We start from the raw sequence: 20,516 nt of genomic DNA on the forward strand, positions 1-20,516 counted from the left end.
CTAATTATACAAAACTCATGCAACAAAAAACTCATCTAAAATTCCAAAAAACCTTCACCAATTTAGGTTTCAAAGTGATACATGTAACTGAATGAATAATCTTAGTTTACATCATACAAAATAAAAAATATAATACAAATAATAATCTATAATTTTGATATAACTCATACAACTCAAAAACCAGAACAAAATTCTTAAAAACCTTGGACCGGAAACACCGGTCCAAGGCAAAGAAAAAAAAGAAAAAAAAAATACTAGTTTCTTAATATTTAAAAAGTTATACATGTAAATTTTCCTATAAACATATATATACATAATAAGTAGTGACCTGGGCATCCATGTCAAGATCCACCTCTTCAACATTTGTTTGAAAACAATGATTATTTTCTGCAACAATTGCCAATGCTTTGCTTAGATCTTCCAGCGACAATCGGGTGAGAGCAACTCCAAGCTTTCTCTTTTCTTCAGGTGTCATTTTTCTGCAACCAATTTCTCAAACTTAGCTTTGTGGGAGTGACAAAGTAAAGCTTTTCTCTCTTTTCAGCAAACCCAAGTTTTTTGTTTCTTATGGACTCAAAAAGCACTTATAATGCTTATCGGAAGCATGAAAATAAAATCTAAAAGTGCTTTTGTAATAAAAAAAATTACTCTCATGCTTTAATATCTTCTGAGCACAAGGCTAAAGTTTTCAAGGACACAGGTAAAAGATCAAGAACGGTGACACGTTGACGATTTCCTTTTCAACATTAGTAATTCAGCACTAGTTTAAAGCTCATTTTCAGTTTTCACAATTTAAAAGGCCAAACTAACAACCAAAACAGAATGAAATATCCAAGTGCCCGTTAGGAGCATAGAATTTGGCATGAAATTCTTGAAAGGAGAAGAATAATAATTTTATTGCTTGAATAAAATTACTACTAATTATTAAAATTTATAAGCTAAGAATGACCTATTTAACGAAATAAGTAAACTTGTACAAAATCTCTTAACTAATTTAAAATCTCATCATCATTAATGCTATGAAACCAAAACAATAATAGGAGCATATTTTCTAATATTAATGTGAATCAATCTCCTTAAATTACAATACTCCCTCTCAAACTAATGAATAAGTATCTATCATTCTCAACTTGTAAGTAAGATCACCAAACCGCTCTAAGGAAAGTTCTTAGTGAGAACATATGTCAACTGAAGTCCTACGGGGCATAGTGCATACAAATAAGACTGCAATCTAGCTTCTCTTTAATAAAGTGTCAATCTATTTCTATGAATTTTTCTATCATGTTGGACTAGATTGTGAAAAACATTAATAGCATATTTATTATCACAGAAAAATCTCATTGGAGCTTCACACTTTATTTTCAAATCTTTAGTATGGTCTTCATCCATAATAATTCACAAACCCCATGAGTCACGGCTCTAAATTCCGCCTCTACACTTTGATTTCACCAATACATTTCGCTTCTCACTCCTCCACGTCACTAGACTTCCACCAAGGAATATCCAATATACAATGGTGGACCTCTTGTCAACAATTGGTCATGCATAATTTGCATTTGTATAAACCTCCATAGACAAGTGCTCTCCTTTTTTTTGTCAACAATCCTCTCCTTGGACTCGCCTTTAGATACTGTAGATTCTATTCACCACAGCTAAGTGTCTTTCTCTTAGGTCATGCATAAACTGACTTCTAAATACTAAGGGGATATGCTATGTCATGCCTAGTGTGAAAAAGATAAATGAGTTTTCCTGCAAGTCTTTGGTATTGGGCCTTATCCACCTCTAGACTCTTCTCATTGTTCCCAAACTCATGGATTTGCTCTATAGGAATTCCAGTGACTTTACATCCTAATTTTCAGTCTCTTTCAAAATATCAAGGATCCTTTGAAAAATGAAAATGACTTTTGTCGAGTATACTACCTCCATACCTATGAAGTACTTTAGCTTCCCAAGATTCTTCATCTCAAACTGGAGAACCAATTCCTTATGTTGTATCTAGTTTTGATTTGTTAATAGCTTAAGCAAAACTTTGATGTTATACTGAAAGATTTTTTTGTAGACACAAACTGTGATACGAGATAATTATTACAATTTCATTTTCCTTTGCTTCATGCAATAGGAATCTCATAAATGTTAGGTTCATAAGAATTGAACTCATGATTACGAGCACTTCCTAAGGTGGACACAATTGGACAGGTTTTGCTTCTTCGTTTATATTTTTTCTTGAATTTGTTGTTATTATTGTGCACCGATATTAATACTGAATCAAGGTCATTGTTATCATTATCTATTGGATCATTGTCATCATTGTCTTTACTGGTAGGATCGGGGAAAGGCATCAAGAGCTCCTTCTATATTAGAGGAAGAAATAGGAGGGTATTAAAAGACTCAACTTCTTTACTACTCTAACATGAAATTGAGAACTGAGATAAAATTTGTTTTCTGAAAGTTAACATCCGCGTGAATCATATTAAAAAAAATTGACAAACAATTGACAAACCTTGAACTTAATAAACCATTTCGCAACAGAAATATTAGAAATGGACAAAGGTTCCCACACATCAGAATGAAAAAACTTTAGAAGGTTGAGCACTTTTATTATTACTACAAAGAAAATTTGAATGATGTTTAACAAACTGACATACATCACAATGAAATGACTCAACTGACACTTTTGTAAATAAATAGAGAATCGTGGACCTAAGGACACGAAAGGGAGGATGCCCAAGACGTTTGCGTAGCAGCCATATTTGAAAAGAATTCCAAGATTTTGAACTCACAAGGTGAATGAAAGTAGGTACCTTTTATTAGATATTACACTTGCTTTCCAAAATGCAACTGACAGTATAACCTGTCATGTTCCTTAACAATTCCAATCATCTTCCCTGTGGTAGGATCTTGAAAAAACACAATGTGAATGGAAAAATGTCACTACACAGTTTAGATCTTTAATGAGTGACAAAAGGTTGTTAGAAAGCTTTAGGATATGAAGCAAGCAACTTGGATAAAGAGATGGATCGTATCTAGTAAATCAAGTTTAGGACCCTTCAATGATAATGATATGATGTATCCATTTAAAGTTGAATAGGATTATAAATATGAAAATGGGATGTCATGTGATCTATAACAGAGTCAATAATTCAGCAAGTGGGTCTTCACCCACATTCTCCAAGTCAAATGTCGTCTGAGAAACACCTTTCGACCTGCTCATACGCCCAAGAACTTTATCATTTCCATGAAGTTCAAAGCATATTTTTTTAGTGACCACACCTCCTACAGTGATGTACCATCAATTGTTGTGGTTGGTCTTTACAAAGGGTCGTTCATAAGACGTGGGTCCCTTTGTAGGGATCCTAACTAGAGGCTAAGGTTGAACCATCAACTAGTTTGTCTTCCATCAACGTGTCCTCCGACTTTATTCACTATGAACTATGTGGAATACCTCTGTAAAGAACGAAATTTCTCTTTATCCAAAATTTAAAACCGCATAGGATCAAATTTAGAGTTTAGCCAAGTGTTGTAGAGTATTCATCACACTTCATCTTCAAATTATGATATTCATTCAATTCGATCCCGACACCATTAAGGGTCCCATAATGTTCCCGGCTTAGAATTGAAAACTTTATTTTCCAATTTATAGCAGGCTGATAGGTCTTCTTCAATAGAATATGTGTCGACTAAATTCTTCCAAGTATCTGGGGAAGTAGGAAAAAACATAATTTCGGCTAATCTTCGGAGTCATAGAATGTCAAAACAAGGTCATAATGAGATAATCCTCATCAACCCACCTTTCATATTGTGGGTCAGTTCAACAAGGGCCTTTCATTCAATATGATTAACCCTCTTGCATCCTCTAAGAGTAGTACGAACAAATTGGGCCCACTGGAGATAGTTGTATTCACCTAGTCAATATGATCCTTTCAAAATCAGAAGATCATTGTGTCTCAAAATAAAGATAGGTTTCTCTTCAGACATAGTGAACCTGAAAATAAAAAACAAACAACAGTATTCATATGGTAACTAAGGATTCTAAAGACATGTAGAATTGTGGTCATGGAAAGGCACATTCAAAAAGGGCACTAATAAGAATGACAAGGTTTTTTAAGTGCGGAAGCAAAGCCCCAAAATTGGATGCTCTCTAATACTAACTTGAAAGGAGAAGAATAATAATTTTATTGATTTAAAACTATAACCAATGGTTACAATTTATAGGTTAATAATGACCTAATTAAGGAAATAAGTAAATATGTACTATGAAACCAAAATTATATTGAGTATATTTTCTATTAATAAAGTGAATCTCCTAATATCACACTAGCTTTAGAGTTAGAAATTGGAAATGGGACTTTCCATTTTAATTAGAATTTAATATATATACACATTAATATAAAAATTTATATACAGTCAGTCATTCATCATTAATTTGTATTAATTTTTTGAAAAGGCAATGATGATTAAACATGAATGGTGAATGATGTAATACTAGTGTATAAAACTCATACATTGTTAATACATACATTTTTTTCTATTTTAATTATGATGTTTGGATGTCTATTGGAATCATTATTCCAAGATCCAATTCCATAGAATTATTTGGCAACTACATTTAACCCTTAGCAATTCCTACCCTCGACCCTTTGAATTAGAATTCTACAATTTATAATTGCTTCTACCTATCGTGAACAAGGGAACATGCCTCTCTAGCCATGTTCCATCGTTCCTCCCTTGTTAATGTAATGCTCGGCCTACCTCTGTTTCCCACTCCCACCATGAGCACCCAAATTCCAATTCTGGTTTCCAAAACATTTCCTCCATCTTATCTCCATACATCTTAATCTTCTACTTTCCTTCAGTCAGTGGTACATCACCCACGATGGCGCACAAGTAGTGTGAACAAAAAATTGAATATCGAAGTAGTGTGAGCAAAAAAGTGAATATTGAAGTCGAACGAACCCAATTCCATGTGCAAAAGTCACACATACCCACTCCAACATGTATGCTGAACATGATCAGACCCACATGAAATTATATTTTATCATAATTTTAAACATGAATCAACAAGGAGTTGGTAAATTACGAGGTCAAGATTCGATTGGGAATGACATTTGATGGGAGGGGCAGTCATGTACTAGTCATAGGCTGAAGTAATATCATTAACACAAGAAAAAAAGAAATTTAAACATGAAATTATTAACCACATAGAACTTTTAATTCAAGTATATTTTTTATCAATCTTCCTACATTTTTAAAAAAAATAATTTTTTAACGAATATTGTAATTTCTGAAAAATTAAAAGAGGATCCATTGCAGAGAGGCTCCACTCTTGGGGTTTGCGGAAAGTAAATATATGCAGTTTTATCCTTATAAGTGAAGAAGTTATTTTCTTCGGAATTTGAACTCATGACCTCTAGGTCACAAGACAAACAACCTTACTAAGGCTCACCTTATTTTATTGTTTGAATAATTAATTAAATTAATTTTAAACTAATATATTATTTATTTTTAATTTCCAATTTTAACTCTTACATTCAAACAATAAATTGGAACAAGGAATTCTAATTCTTTGTACTACCCAAACATAGAATTGCAATTCCAAACCAATTCAAATGCTGGAATAGGAATTATAATTTTGAAGTAGAATTCCAATTCCATGCGCCAAACAGACCCTTGGTGGATGGATTTTTCCAACAGATACCTCTGCCCTCAATAACAGAGTAAAAACACCCCTTATCCCACTACACCCTCACCACATAAAAAAAGGTAGAAAGAATTATCGCACAAAACATGCATACAGTGTCATAACTTGGAACATCGAAAATTATAGGCCAAAAGATACCATAGTACACATTTTGAGTCTATTTTTCAGGATACATGATGTGACAGAACTAACCTGCATCTTCTAACAACCATCTCTCGTAGCTCTTCTAAATGCATATCAACTTCATATAGCTGAGAAGATACAAAGTATAACAACTTCAGAAAAGTCTCTTGTTGTTTAATAGAATCAACACTGTCATATTCTAAGTACTCTAATATGCATGAAAAATCCAAATTAAACCACTTTATAAGTATGTAAAACTCTCACAAGTACCTCATTACTCAAGTCTCTAGCCGTTTTGACATGGGCTGCTTCTTCAGCAAATTGCATAGCTAACTGTGATTCAGCTTCTTCCTCTTCTCGTCTTTCTTCCTACAATTTAATAACTCCAGATGATAAGAGGCATCAAAAAGTTATTGGAAAGAAATCTGGGTAGCATCCACAATGAAATAGACACCTTATTCAATTTGTAAATATATTCCATCCTGCACAACCATTGGTCTCAGTGAATACAATGGAATGAAGTTACCTCTTCAGTAACTTTAGGCAGAAGCTGCAACCATTTCTCCTCAAACTTTGCCAGCAAAGTTTTTGCCATCACATGAACATCACTTTTTTTGTCATTATATTTCATCGCATTTTTGAAAACCAACCTCACATCAGCACAAATTTCCCGAACATTTTTATATCCAGCACCATCCTTAGCCTCCATTTGATTCTTAATTGTGCTGAAATCCATGGGCTTGTCAATGACCTAGTATGCATCATATACAACAGATCAAAGGCCAAAAAAAGAGATTTTAATGAAAAATCAGATACCTGAAACTCAAAGTGCTGAATGAAAGAATCAGTCAGTTAATTAAGTGTATCACAAATCTACAACCACAAAATATGCCTCGGGTATTTCAAAAGCATTCACTTTCTTTATATAGTAACTATAATTATTTAAGAGAAGAGGAAGGAGTTGCATTACATTAAAAATATAAGAAAACCTGAAAACAGATAAAATATAATATAATGAAACTCAAGTCTCTCTGAGTGTCAGCAACAGTAATGAAATAAATTAATAAATTTGAAAACACATATGAACCATACCTCATAGTAGTCATTTAAACCAAGGCCCTCCACATCCACAGGTTGCATAAATGGCCACGCCCACTTGTGTTGAGTGATCTGATGGAAAATGACCAATTATTGGAGAACTAATTTGTAATTCAAAGAATGAAAGGCATGCACTACGCTAACCTCATCTACCACTTAAACACTTCAGACCAGCCATGGGCACATGTTATAGACAAAGAAGAATAAAAAGTAACACATAATTAGGAGGAGAAATGTAGTAATCACCACATATGACATCACCAAATGAAATATACAAATATTTTATGGAAATTTGATAGGGGCAGGCTCAGGCCTCCTATTACAAAGGTCTATGTTAGGAGAAATAGGGAGCAGAATTAAGCAGGCAGTTACTTTAATATTCTGTTGCTTGGGTAGTTAGTAACAGAATAGTATAAACAAGGAAGGGTGAGTTTGTATTAGGCAGTTTTGGAAATACTTGAAAGGGAAGTAACCGAATTGAAGCAATTCAGTTACTAGGGCAAATTATCTATCACTCTTGTAATCCTTTCTATCTTCTTACAATTCAATAAAAGTTCTGCAGATTCAAGAATCACATTGATCTTGAATCCCAAACATTCTTCAATTTCTTCTTAATCTCAATTCACCAGGTACCAGTTCTAACACTGGTATCAAAGCACCAAGATTCTTGGTGCCCTGTGACGAACTCATTCACGAAGGAGCTGCGTATGGTGTCAACACGGGGAATGGCAAGAAACTCGGAAGATTAGGAGCAAGAAATGGAGGAATTGCGTCGTGAAAGAGAAGAACAGAAGATACGAATTGAATTGAATGAGGTCAGAATGAAGATGTTAGAAGAAGCCTTGGCTCAACTCACGACGAGGCCTAGGGTTCATCATTCCCCCGATGAGGGGAGTGGAATTGGTGGGATCATGTTGTGACGACAAATTGGGGCAGAGATAAGTGGAGAAAGCTAGAAATCCCAATCTTTTCGGGTGATGATGCTTATGGGTGGACTAATAAGCTGGAAAGGTATTTTATGTTAAAAGGAAGTCAACGAGGAGGAAAAATTACAAGCTACACTAATGGCTTTGGAGGGCAAGGCCCTTAGTTGGTACCAATGGTGGAGTAGGTGTAACCCACAACCTTCTTGGGAAGGCTTCAAGCTTGCTATCATCAGAAGGTTCCAACCTTCATTAGTTCATAACCCTTTTGAACAGCTCTTAGCTCTAAAACAGCAAGGAACTATGTTAGAGTACATAGAAGAATTTGAAAAGTATGTGGGGGCTTTGAAGGAGATAGATCCAGAATTTGTCAAAGGCATTTTTCTCAATGGGTTAAAAGAAGATGTGAGAGCAAAAGTTAGGCTATATGAACATCCTACTTTATCTAAGGTAATTTAGAAAGTCATCATGATAGAGGAAAAGAATGTGATTCTGAGTAGGAAATCTAACTCTAGTTACTACTCAAGATCAATTAATTCTAACAGAAATGGTGGGCCTAGTAAATCGATAATTGTGGAATCTAAACCATGGGAAGATAAGAGAGTTGCCCCATCTTCTGTGGGTAGTGTCTCAAGCAGTACTGGAAGTGCAAATTCCACAGAAAGTAGTAAAGCCTGATGGGGGGCTTTAATCACCTGAGTGTAACTGAAATGAGAGCAAAGAGGGAGAAAGGGTTATGTTTTAAATGTGATGAGTCATATAGCAGAGAACGCAGATGCAAGAATGGTCATTTCAGAATGATTGTGATGGAGGAAGAGTATGCAAGGGAGGGGTTGAATGATGATGAATTGGAAGAGCTCAATTTGAACTCTCTCCAATTATCATTATGTGTTATGGTTGGATTTACCATCGATAAATCTTGGAAGGTTGCAGGTGAAATAGAAGGCAAAAGGATGTGGATTTTGATAGACTGTGGAGCATCCCACAATTTCATCTCTTCTGAATTGGTGGAAAGGTGGCAACTTAGGGTGCAAGATACCCCTGCTTATACTGTGGAGGTAAGGGATGGGCATAAGATCCAATGTAGAGGGAAATGTAGGGATGTGAGGTTGTTGTTGCAAGGGTTGGAAGTGGTCCAGAACTCTTATCTATTTGGACTAAAGGAGGTAGATTTGGTTTTGGGGCTTGAATGGTTGGCAGAAATGGGTGAGGTCAAAGCTGATTTTGGTAAGCTGGAATTAACAGTAAGGAAGGGGGAGATGGTGCACAAAATCAGAGGAGACCCTTCCTTAAACAAAACTCAATTTCTTTGAAGGCATTTATGCAAGTTTTAAAAGAGGGAGGAGAGGGGTTTGTGCTGCAATACTCAGAAGATGGCATGGATCCAGTGAGGAAACCAGAGGTTCCAGGGGTCATTATAGAGGTGCTGAGCCAATTTGAAGGGGTTTTTGAGGGCATACAGGGTCTTCCACCTTAGAGAACTCATGATCATACAATTCATTTTAAAGAAGGGACTGACATACCCAACATAAGGCCTTACAAATATCCTCATTACCATAAGAATGAGATTGAGAAGTTGGTGCTGAAAATGTTGCAAGGTGGAGTCATCAGACCTAGTGTGAGCCCTTATTCTAGCCCTGTAATCTTAGTTAAGAAAAAAGATGGTGGATGGAGATTTTGTGTCGATTATAGAGCACTTAACAAGATTACTACCCCTAATAAATTTCTTATTCCTATTATTGAAGAGTTATTGAATGAGTTAGGGGGGCAAGGGTCTTCTCAAAACTAGACCTAAAATCAGGATATCATCAAATAAGAATGAAGGAACAAGATATTGAGAAAACAGTTTTTATGACACATGAAGGGCACTATGAATTTGTAGTAATGTCTTTTGGGTTGACTAATGCACCATCTACCTTTCAAGCTTTGATGAATGAAGTCCTCAAACCTTTTTTAAAAAGATTTGTATTGGTGTTTTTTATGACATGTTGGTGTTTAGCCCTACTTTGGAAGACCACTATGAGCATCTTAAACAAGTATTAGGGGTACTGCAACTACATTCCCTCAAGGCTAACCAAAAGAAGTGCACTTTTGCTCAGAGCAGATTGGAATACTTAGGGCATATTGTCTCAGCAGTGGGGGTAGAAGTTGATCCAGCAAAGGTTGAAGCTATGTGTTCTTGGCCTCTTCCTAAGGACATTAGAGCTTTGAGGGGCTTTCTAGGTCTCACTGGATATTACAGGAAGTTTGTGAGAGATTATGGGAAGGCTAGATCCCTTACTGATTTATTAAAGAAAGAAGGGTTCAAATGGGATGATCAAGCTACTTTAGCTTTTGAGACTCTCAAGGCAGCTATGATTAATCTACCTAAACTAGCAGTGCATGACTTCTCCAAGGTTTTTGTAGTAGAGACTAATGCCTCTAGTAAGGGGTTGGGAGCTGTACTTATGCAAGAAGGTAAACCCTAGCATTCTGGAGTCAGGGTTTATCCTTAAAAGCCCAACAAAAATCAGTGTATGAGAGGGAATTGATAGCTTTGATACAAGCAGTGCAGAGGTGGAAGCATTATTTGTTGGGAAGACACTTCATAGTCAAAACTGACCAAAGAAGCCTTAAGTTCCTTAATGACCAGAGATTGTTTTCAGATGAACAATTCAAATAGGCAGTAAAACTCATTGGGATGGATTTTGAAGTACAATTCAAACTAAGGAAACTGAACTGTGTGGTTGATGCATTGTCCACGAAGGAAATGTATGCTATCTCTTTAGTAAACAAGGTTGACATAGATAGTTGGACACAAGAGATAGAGAAGGATCCCAAATGGCAGAAAATGATTCAAGACCTCATTGTAGCCCCTGATTCTCATGCAGGGTTTGAATTCAAGAATGGTATGCTACTGCATTAGGGCAAGTTGGTTTTAGCCAGAAGCTCCAACAGAATTCCCTTGATCTTGAAGGAATGTCATGAATCCCCTGTAGGGGGCACTCTGGGTACTTCAGAACTTACAAAAGAGTGGCAAGTTGTGTATATTGGGTTGGAATGAAGGGAGACATTAAAAAGTTTGGGGAAGAATGTGAAGTTTGCCAAAGGTACAAGCACTCTACACTCACCCCTGGGGGTCTACTACAACCATTTCCCATACCTACTCAGGTTTGGATGGAAGTGTTTATGGACTTTATTGGTGGACTACCTAAAAGCAGAGGGAAAGACACTATACTGATGGTAGTGGACAGGTTATTCAAATATGCTCACCTCTACGCTTTAAGTCATCCATTTTCTGTCAAGGATGTTGCTAACTTGTTTGTCAATGAAGTTGTTAAATTGCATGGATTCCCTGTAGCCATCATTTCAGATAGGGATCCAATCTTCCTAAGCAATTTTTTGAGAGAATTGTTTAGAGTGGCTGGAACACAATTGAAGTTAAGCACTTCCTACCATCCTTAAACTGATGGACAGACTAAAGTGGTGAATAAGTGTGTGGAATGGTACTTAAAGTGTTTTGCAGGACCAAAACCCAAACAGTGGGAGCAATGGTTAGCTTGGGCAGAGTTTTGGTATAACACCAACTACCATAGCTCTATTGGGATGACACCCTTCAAAGCTTTGTATGGCAGGGATCCTCCTATACTCTTAAAAGTTGTAGAATTTCCTTCTAAGGTAGAATTGTAGAAGAAGTCAATCAGTTGTTGCAAAGAAGGGATACAATCTTGGAGGAACTTAAACAGAATCTAATAAAGGCACAAGAGCATATGAAAAGACAGGCTGATAAACATAGAAGAGTGGTGGAATTTCAGTTAGGGGATTGGGTGTTTTTGAAGATTCAACCCTACAAATTGAAGTCTTTGGCTTCTAGACCTTGTGCTAAACTAGCAGCAAGGTACTATGGACCCTACAAATCATCAGCAAGATTGGACCAGTAGCATACAAGCTGGAATTGTCTGAACATGTTAAGATCTATCTTGTGTTTCATGTATCTCTCCTAAAGAAGGCCATCAAACCAAGTCAGTAGCCTCAACCTCTTCCACCATTGTTAAATGAGGAATATGAGTTGGAGGTGGAACCAGAGGATATTGTGGAGTTTGGTGAAATGGACACAATTGATAGAGGATAACAATACTGGGTAAACTAATGTTAGTATACAAGATTCCAAATATGGCATTTGGAGCTATTCTGTATATCTTAAATATTGAAATTTAATAAGCTAGCTTTGTTAACCACATGTAGTATTAAGTTTCTACGGTGGTACCATTTTTTGGGAATATCAAGGGCAAAGAACAGGTTTCCCCTTCACAAAAGTGTTTATGAAAGGAAGGTTTGCAAGACCTACACATCATAGTAAACCTTTCACTGCCTTCACTAAGAGTCCACTAAAGGAACACAAAATGAATACAATAAGCACAAAAATAACTACTATATGAAAAACTAGAGAATTTATTATTTTAGGTTGTTAATTGGTATTGTCATGAATTGTAAGTTTGTAACAGATGATGCAAAAGAAATTGAAAATTACATGACAATGCATGGAACACACAAGGCACCATAAATATATATATATATATAAAAGACAATCAACACACAGATGCAATGAGATGACATATTCCACAACCACTGTATACCACCACAAAGTTTAACAGCAAAAAAAAAATAGGTTCATTACCTGGCGTAATATTGAGCCAAACTGGCGCATAAGATCTTGCATTCTCTTTGAAGCAGCTGCTTCTCTACATGATGCATCCTGCTGCTGCTTCTTAATACTTGAAACATATTTCTCCTTATCTTTATCCTTTGTAGCTGAGCTACCTTTAGGCATATTTGTTTGCTTCTTATTCACGCTCGAGTAAAGAGATTCTATGTCATGCACTTTCTGCTCAAGCTGCAAGAGAAAGCACAACAAAGAAAACTTGTAGAAGTGCAAATTTAACCAGGAGCCATCATACAGCATAGAAAAGGCAGCACCTTGATTAATCAAACATATTAAAGCCATGGTTAAGGCCTTTTCAAAGTTATGAATGCAAAGCAATTTTTCATTCATCAAATATTAAAATCATCAAAAGAGAGTATTATGTGATTTAAGAAAACCATCCATATTTTAATATTTATATGTAATAAGTTTTTTTGGTATAACTAAGGGTATCTCTAAGGGTAAGGAATCAAACCTTGGACCTTTTGGTCTATCCATTATTTGGGATGATTATTGTATACGGTAAATGATTTCCTGACACATCGAAGCTAAACACATCAAACTTGAAGCAACAGTATAATAGAGGTTTGCAAACTTAGGCTTATGCTTTACTGGTTCTTAATTCTTATCAAATCAATCTTTTCCTCCTGGGAGCAAATATATTCTTAAGTGTGTGGATCGATTGGTGATAATACATTCTAGATGATTGTTTGTTCTGTCCATCCATGCACAAATAACACCATCTGATAAAAAGGCATAATAAAATTGTATTTGCATGTTTACCAAGGTATGAAAATAATTAAACATATCCTATTCTTGTCTGGGGATGACAGCGTTTTTCTTCTTTATTCTAAAAATTTCCAAACTTGTATCCCTGCTATAAAAGGGCTTGCGTTCTTTAAATCTAATCATTAACCAATGTATGCATTGTTTTGATTTATGTGTGTTGCTAATTTTTGTTGACAAAATAGGAATACAGTGATGAAACACTAAAATAATAAGAGAAAACAATGACAACAAAGTTAGCATTTTTAGCTTTTAGGCTATGTGTCCCCAGGCAAAGACAGCAAATAAATTCCACTAATTGAACAAACGGAGAATACAAAAATGGCTTAACCCAGACCCCAAATGCACTCAACATTACTGCCAGAAACCACTATACTTTAACTGGCAGCATATGTTTATCTTTACATCTATATCCCCCAAACTCTTAAAAAGTAATTTTATCAAAGAATCTTATATGCTGACTAAAAGTATTAGAAGAATGGTGGGATTTCAACCACGCAGCACTTAGCCTCTTTACTTGGTGTCAGATCACATACCACACTCTATTGAAGACTGCACTTTGCAGTGACCAAGCTATGCTAAAGCTCTTTTGGGTCTCAGAAAATAAATGCACACGAATCATGTATTACATGCACACTATTCAACTAAGCAATAAGACCGCATAAATCTGTATATGAGCCAACATCTTCAAACTCAACAAATCATCCATTTTGCGCAAAATAAATAGCTGTGGCACATAGCATGAAGTTAAATAATGCAAGACGGCATTAACTTGTTGGATTTAACAAACAGTACCATGCCCTATTGTCATACCATAGCATGCCAAAATTAGCAAAAATGATCCTGTCTCTAATAAAACGGCATGAAACACAATCAATAAAATTCAAGTCACGCTAACAATAGGATTGCTGGGAAGCATTTAAAGAGAAGCAACACAAAAATTTAAAAAAAATATTCAACTATCTTCTCTAATAGCTACCTATAACTAGAAGCCAATAAAATCACACGTTATGTCCAGAGATTGAAATGGCGGACAGCATCACGTAATGTGGTTGCGGTGATCGCAACAACCACATTGCGGTGTGACACCGAACCACGATGATGCACCTGTATTGAGCCGTAACGCAACTACATCGACTGCATTTGGTCACATCAGACTGTATCGAATTCAAAAATATTTTATTAATTATAGAATAATTACACTGCAATAGCCGCAATCTGCATTGCAACGGCTACAATGACCACAATCGCTGTGACCGTAACCGCAATCACGACTGCAATTTAAAATCTGGTTATATCCATCAGCTGTACATTGTCACTTAACACATGTGTTGATTCTAACTTTGGAATAAGAAAATGTAAAAGTTTTATGGAGCATGTTAATTAACAAATAAACAAGTTATCATATACAGTAATTGCTTAATAGTTTTTCAACTAATAAATAATACTTGCCTTATCAACATTTGAAATTATCTCATCAATACGATGCTTAAAGCCCTCCATTTGAACCAAAGTGCCATCAGGATTTACGATAGAAGCATTTCTCGCATCTGAAATCGATGCATCAATTGCTTCCATCTGACACGAAGAACAACAAAGGAAATAACATGTGCAAGTGCATAAAAACTAGAAAAATATGTTCATCTTAGACTCAAAATGGGTCTAAATAGGTGTAGATGAGAGAAAGAAAGTGAATTAGAAATATCTATTATAAGATTTCCTGTGGTATAAGGTATCTCTGGATATAGTATTAGGTTAAAGCAAAATGTTCGATTTATGTATAATTTGTCTTTCCATTAATGGAGAGGAGTCTTATAACTTAGGTACATACACGTGTCTTGGTATAGGTACCCTATTAACGATTGAGATATGTCCACTCATTAAGTTAGTCTGCTAGGTGGTGTTAAGTTATTTTTTACCTTTTACTTCCTTACATGCTTTAATTGAACAACTAATAAGATACTCATGTATTAGTACATATGTTTTACATTAATTTATTTAAATAGTGAAAAGTAAATTTGAAATTAAAAAGTTAGTGATTATTAATTCATGGAAGATAATTTTATGTATTTGAATGATAAATTAGAGTTGTTGAAAATAGCATGATGTAGATCATGTTATATTGAATAAATAAAGTTATGATAGAAAAAGTGTAGAATACAATATTATATAAGACGTATAGTGCATGTTATAGATTTTGGAAAATTTATTTATAAACTATATTTGTTGTTGACTTTAGTGGTTGAACAAACTTATCATGTATCAATATCTTGAATCTCTTCTTACTTTGAACTCTTAAAATAGTTATGTATAATTGACTATGAGTGAACACTAGTGTAAGTAGATATACTGTTATTTGTTCTTATTTTATGTCAAACTAAAAGTATTCCTTATTGAAATTTTTTTATTATGTAAAACCGATAACTATAGAATCCCTTGTAACATGTTTTACGCAACATTTTAAAAATTATGACAACAATTATACAAAATAACTTGATAATTGACATCTAATATAAAGTCATGTGCATTTTTATGTAATTGCGACTGCATTTTATTATTTACAAAAGAGTGTTTACAGATTTGAATATGTCATATGCTTATTGTATGTTATTTAAAGAATGAACATAAAACTACTTAAGGTATACATAATATAAAAATAGAATTATACAGACTAATAGGTTATAATTTTTTTAGTTATATTTGAATATGTTGCATGCTTACTGCAACCTTGTAATGTTAATAAGTACTTGGAAGTTTGCTAGTGAAAGAGAGATTTGGCCATCATAATTAGGTTTTACAAAACATATATAGGATGACCTACTTGGTTGGTAATTGTCTTGTGCTAATATGGGAGAGTTGTATTTCCATGTTAGTGAGATGAGGTCAACAAAAGATCGGGTCACATAAGTTCAGATCAGTGTATCATATACATCACACTTGTGATGCAACAAAAAAGGTTGAATGCTAAGTTATTAAATACAAATTCAAACAGTAATATCGAAACTCATCCAGTCTTGATAAGTTTTGTCACCTTAGAAGATGACAATTGAGTGGAATTATTGACATGACTTTGAAGCAGGTCCAAATCTAACTCAGCCGACAATCTCTTAGCTGGAGTTAGGAATTGAAGGTGGTTTGGGTCAGGGTCAGCAGTATCAGACCTAGACTAACCATAAAAGTCCAAAAATTTAACTGTAGAAAATTTATTAGAAGAATTTGTTAGAAATTTATAATTTCTAATTAAGGTGGGCATCATATATTTGATACAAAGATATCAGCTATTTATTTCCGGAGTTATATTATAAGTGATCTAATTACTAGCACATCTTAGATTTCTAAAAGCTGATAACGGATATGGGCTTAATGGGTGGATACCCATCAGGTTAACTCATACGGGATAATGAGAACCCTATAAGTTAACGCATAAGGAAGGTTATGGTCCACAATATACCAAATAAAATTAAGTTTTCTCCTCTTCCCATCAAAGTGAAAACGGAAGTCCCAAGAGGAATCATGGATTTGGTTGAGGAAGACCATCATACCACAAAACATATTTCAGAAACCTAGATCAAAGGAGCACATCCAGGAACATGGATTCAGGTATGACACTGCACCTTTTGTTTCGTATATGTGTGTGAGAATCATGAGATTCAAGATCCTATGATTGGTATTTCATCAATCATAAGGAATTCTGAACAAGTGGTATCAAAACATAGGTTATGAATATTTATGATTCTCCAGTAAGGGTATTTTCCCAAATCTTGTATGAACCCTAATTTTAATTTGGGGATTTTATGCTTCTGCTATCATATCATAAAGATTGGGAATATTTGAATTGACCATTTATGCTACATCTTAACAATGTTGAATTCAATGGATTCAACACATGTTCTCATTATGTGTTAATATTTTTATTTGGAGTCATACCTACTGTTATTAGCCTGCACTCATTAGATGTTCACGCACTATTATTGCAATGCTTGTTTTCAAAATGAATGAAAAGTTCTGTCAATTTATATGAGTTAAATATATGCAATATGATTTGCATAACAAAATGTCAGAATATGCACTAACAGTGTGAATCAATTTCTTGTGTTTAGTTTTGAACAAATCACTTATTTTTTCATAGTTGGGCAATGCAATTGAGGTATGCCATTATGTACAAATTTTGTTCTCTTTTTTACTGCAGTCGTATAACAATGTAGTGCCAAAAAATTATTTGATATACATTAGTATTTTTTGCAATTTAAACATGTGTGTATATGTTTTATGGATAATTGTGGTTTAATCATATATGTGTATGCAAGTTATATTGTATATTTTAAAATATGCACGAAGATATCTTTTGATTTGGAATTATAGTGTGGGATAAGATTTATTAATCATAAAAGATACCAAATCTGAAGGTTTTAATTTCAAGATTTTTGTTGTTGTAATGGACCCATATTGCTTATTCTTTTGTCTAGTAATTATTTTGAATTAATTGATGCAATATGTTGCCAAAGTAACCTCTGTTGTGGAAATTAATTAAAATTACATAGATGAGTATGAGATTATTTATGTGAATTGTGTTCGGCCCAGAGGAAGACATAATTTTGCCAAATATTAACATACTTGTGATGATAAATATGTAACAATTGTAAAGTTTTTTTCCATGTGAATAATAGTCGCTCCAAAGAAATGTTATTGTTTAACAGAATTAATTGTTAATATTTGATCTCTACATTGAGAGTATCACTTACAAATTAATTTCTCTATCCAAAGACTAGAAATTGATGTTGTGCTAGGTATCTTGTGATGGGTCTATTATGTGAACATGTCTTGTTTTTGTATATATTACATGACTTGTTTATTTAGATTTGAACATGTTATTAATACATACAGATATATGTGGTCCTTTCCCTATGGCTTCCTGGAATGAATAATATTATTTTATTACGTTCATAGACGATTACTCAAGGTATGACTACCTATATCTTATACATGAGAAGTCCCAATCCTTGCATGTTTTCAAGTCTTTCAAGGCTGAAGTTGAACTTCAACTTGGAAAGAAAATTAACGTTGTCAAATCTGACCGTGGTGGTGAATACTATGGCAGATATGATGGATCAGGAGAACAAATTCTAGGGCAATTTGCGCTTTACCTCAGAGAGTGTGGATTTCCGCAATACACTATGTCAGGAAAACCTAGCATGAATGGTGTTGTTGAGCGATGAAACCGAATTTTTAAGGATATGGTGAGAAGTATGATTAGTCATTCTTCCTTACCATAGTCTCTTTGGGGGAAGTTTTAAAGACCGCAGTTTACATCCTTAATAGGGTGTCAAGTAAAGTAGTTAACAAAATCCTGTATGAGCTTTGGACTAATTGTAACGCCCCGAAAAATACTTCTAAAAAACATTGCGGAAAAATGGGTAAATTTTTTTTTTTTTGATAAAGAGATTGTACAGATTGTATAAAATTGTTTCCTTTTAAAACCTTCCTTTTCCGGGACATCACTTTTAGTAACTCAAATGCGGAAAATCAACTTATCGTTATCGAATGATAACTTAACCTGATTCACAATTTCCTGAATAACAGAATTCATATAAATGGTTAAGTCATCTTTAGTTCACACAAACTAAATCAACAAAGGCGGAAACTACATCGCCACTAACATATACAAAATCCAAAAAGAATGGGTGGAAATACTAATCATCGCCAATAGACACTAAAAAAAGACATGATCAAACTGAAGCCGTCCTTGTTTTCAAAAGTCCCAAAATGATAAGCAACTCCTAGTGGCTCACCCCAAGACTAGGGTACTGCCTCTCCTCAATTCCTCATGCCCCCTCCTGGAACATCACGGACGGGTAGCTCCAAATCTGAGCAAAGCTGTCTATCTGACGAACACACGTCCGAAAAGCAAACAATAGAAAAGAAGAAATAGAGAGAGTAAGACATCTAATGAACGTAAATTCATTGACGATGTGGACTTACTCAGAATATTACACTCGGATATGAAAATCAGTTCATATATATATATATAACGTATTACATTATAACTCATCAGTTGTTCTCGTAAACAACTATCCAATTTACATGAGTACTATAACCAAACTCATCAATTGTTCTCTTAAACAATTAACTAATCAACCTATGTAACGCCAATTATTCCAACATTACCAATATATCGAATCATATAATCAATATTCTACTCATAACCATCTCACAAACATAAACGTAGAAATACATTATACCTGTAACTCACAAGTGGGAATTTACTTCCATAATGATAATGTATGCATGATATGTCATGATTATCCACCTTACACCAATATCCATCCAACATCCTAATCGGAAATAATCGAGAGTACAGGTCCCGTACCAAGCCGTTTTGTACCACCCGAAATAACATATCCTCGCAAGGAATTAAAAATAGATCGATCGGTTCCCTCAGGAACAGTCCTACCCGGACCAAGGTCCTATAAACGCTTTCTGGGCATCCCTCTCATCGATCTCGAATGCAATCCAGGGGTTGTCAGAGATTGCCTAGTTTGGCCTGTGAGAACTGTCCGATCCAACAGGGTACCTCCCCAGGAATACAAGGGACTCGTCTCACCCAGACTCTCCCTCAAGACAATGTTGGCGAATCACCGTCCAATCAGTGTCGTTCCTGCTTACATCATGGTGCTCTAAGTCGTTCCATCATTTCCTCTCCACTATTTCATGGTCACAATGCAATGCATTCTTAATCAGAATCAAATGCAAATGTATTAATCAAACACATGATCGGCCCATCCTTAAGCCATCTCCCGACAAGGAATGCTTCTCGTGGGACCCGATAGTACGTCAACCGTACATGCTCTAGGTAACATCTCAATCACAACAACTCATCACCGAATACTTCTGGACGGTCACATGACCAAGCCTCTTACGGTCGGTTGATCGTTGTTCAGTGATATCATGTATCCTTACTAGGGTACCCCCTAGTTCACGACCTCAAGTCGGATACTTGCCCAACAAGGCATAAACACAAACAATACTTTCACAACATCGTCTTTATACCATTTAAGACATTATCTCATTCTACAACTTTAAACCACAACACCCTACCCGGGTTCATAACATGGTTCACAACATCATAACTCAAAGGGTAAAGTCCCTACCACTACGACCATCGCTGAATCACCCTGGACGGTCCCAGACCAAGCCACTTACGGTCAGA

General features: G+C 35.1%; 1 protein-coding gene across 1 annotated transcript in view; it reads right to left on the bottom strand.

Annotated features, from left to right (window-relative positions):
- LOC109359306 (transcription factor GTE6-like) overlaps positions 1–14,933 on the bottom strand; it is a 16,432-nt gene extending 1,499 nt beyond the window's left edge. Inside the window, exons 1-7 of the mRNA XM_019603920.1 lie at positions 14,762–14,933; positions 12,500–12,715; positions 6,914–6,991; positions 6,348–6,572; positions 6,092–6,190; positions 5,891–5,949; positions 329–479 (exon numbers count right to left, since the gene is read on the bottom strand). Of these exons, the coding sequence (XP_019459465.1) occupies positions 329–479; positions 5,891–5,949; positions 6,092–6,190; positions 6,348–6,572; positions 6,914–6,991; positions 12,500–12,715; positions 14,762–14,887 (954 nt within the window). The 5' untranslated portion in view covers positions 14,888–14,933. The remainder of the gene's footprint in view (positions 1–328; positions 480–5,890; positions 5,950–6,091; positions 6,191–6,347; positions 6,573–6,913; positions 6,992–12,499; positions 12,716–14,761) is intronic.

Source organism: Lupinus angustifolius, chromosome LG11 (assembly GCF_001865875.1).
Source record: "Lupinus angustifolius cultivar Tanjil chromosome LG11, LupAngTanjil_v1.0, whole genome shotgun sequence".
Lineage (NCBI taxonomy): Eukaryota > Viridiplantae > Streptophyta > Magnoliopsida > Fabales > Fabaceae > Lupinus > Lupinus angustifolius.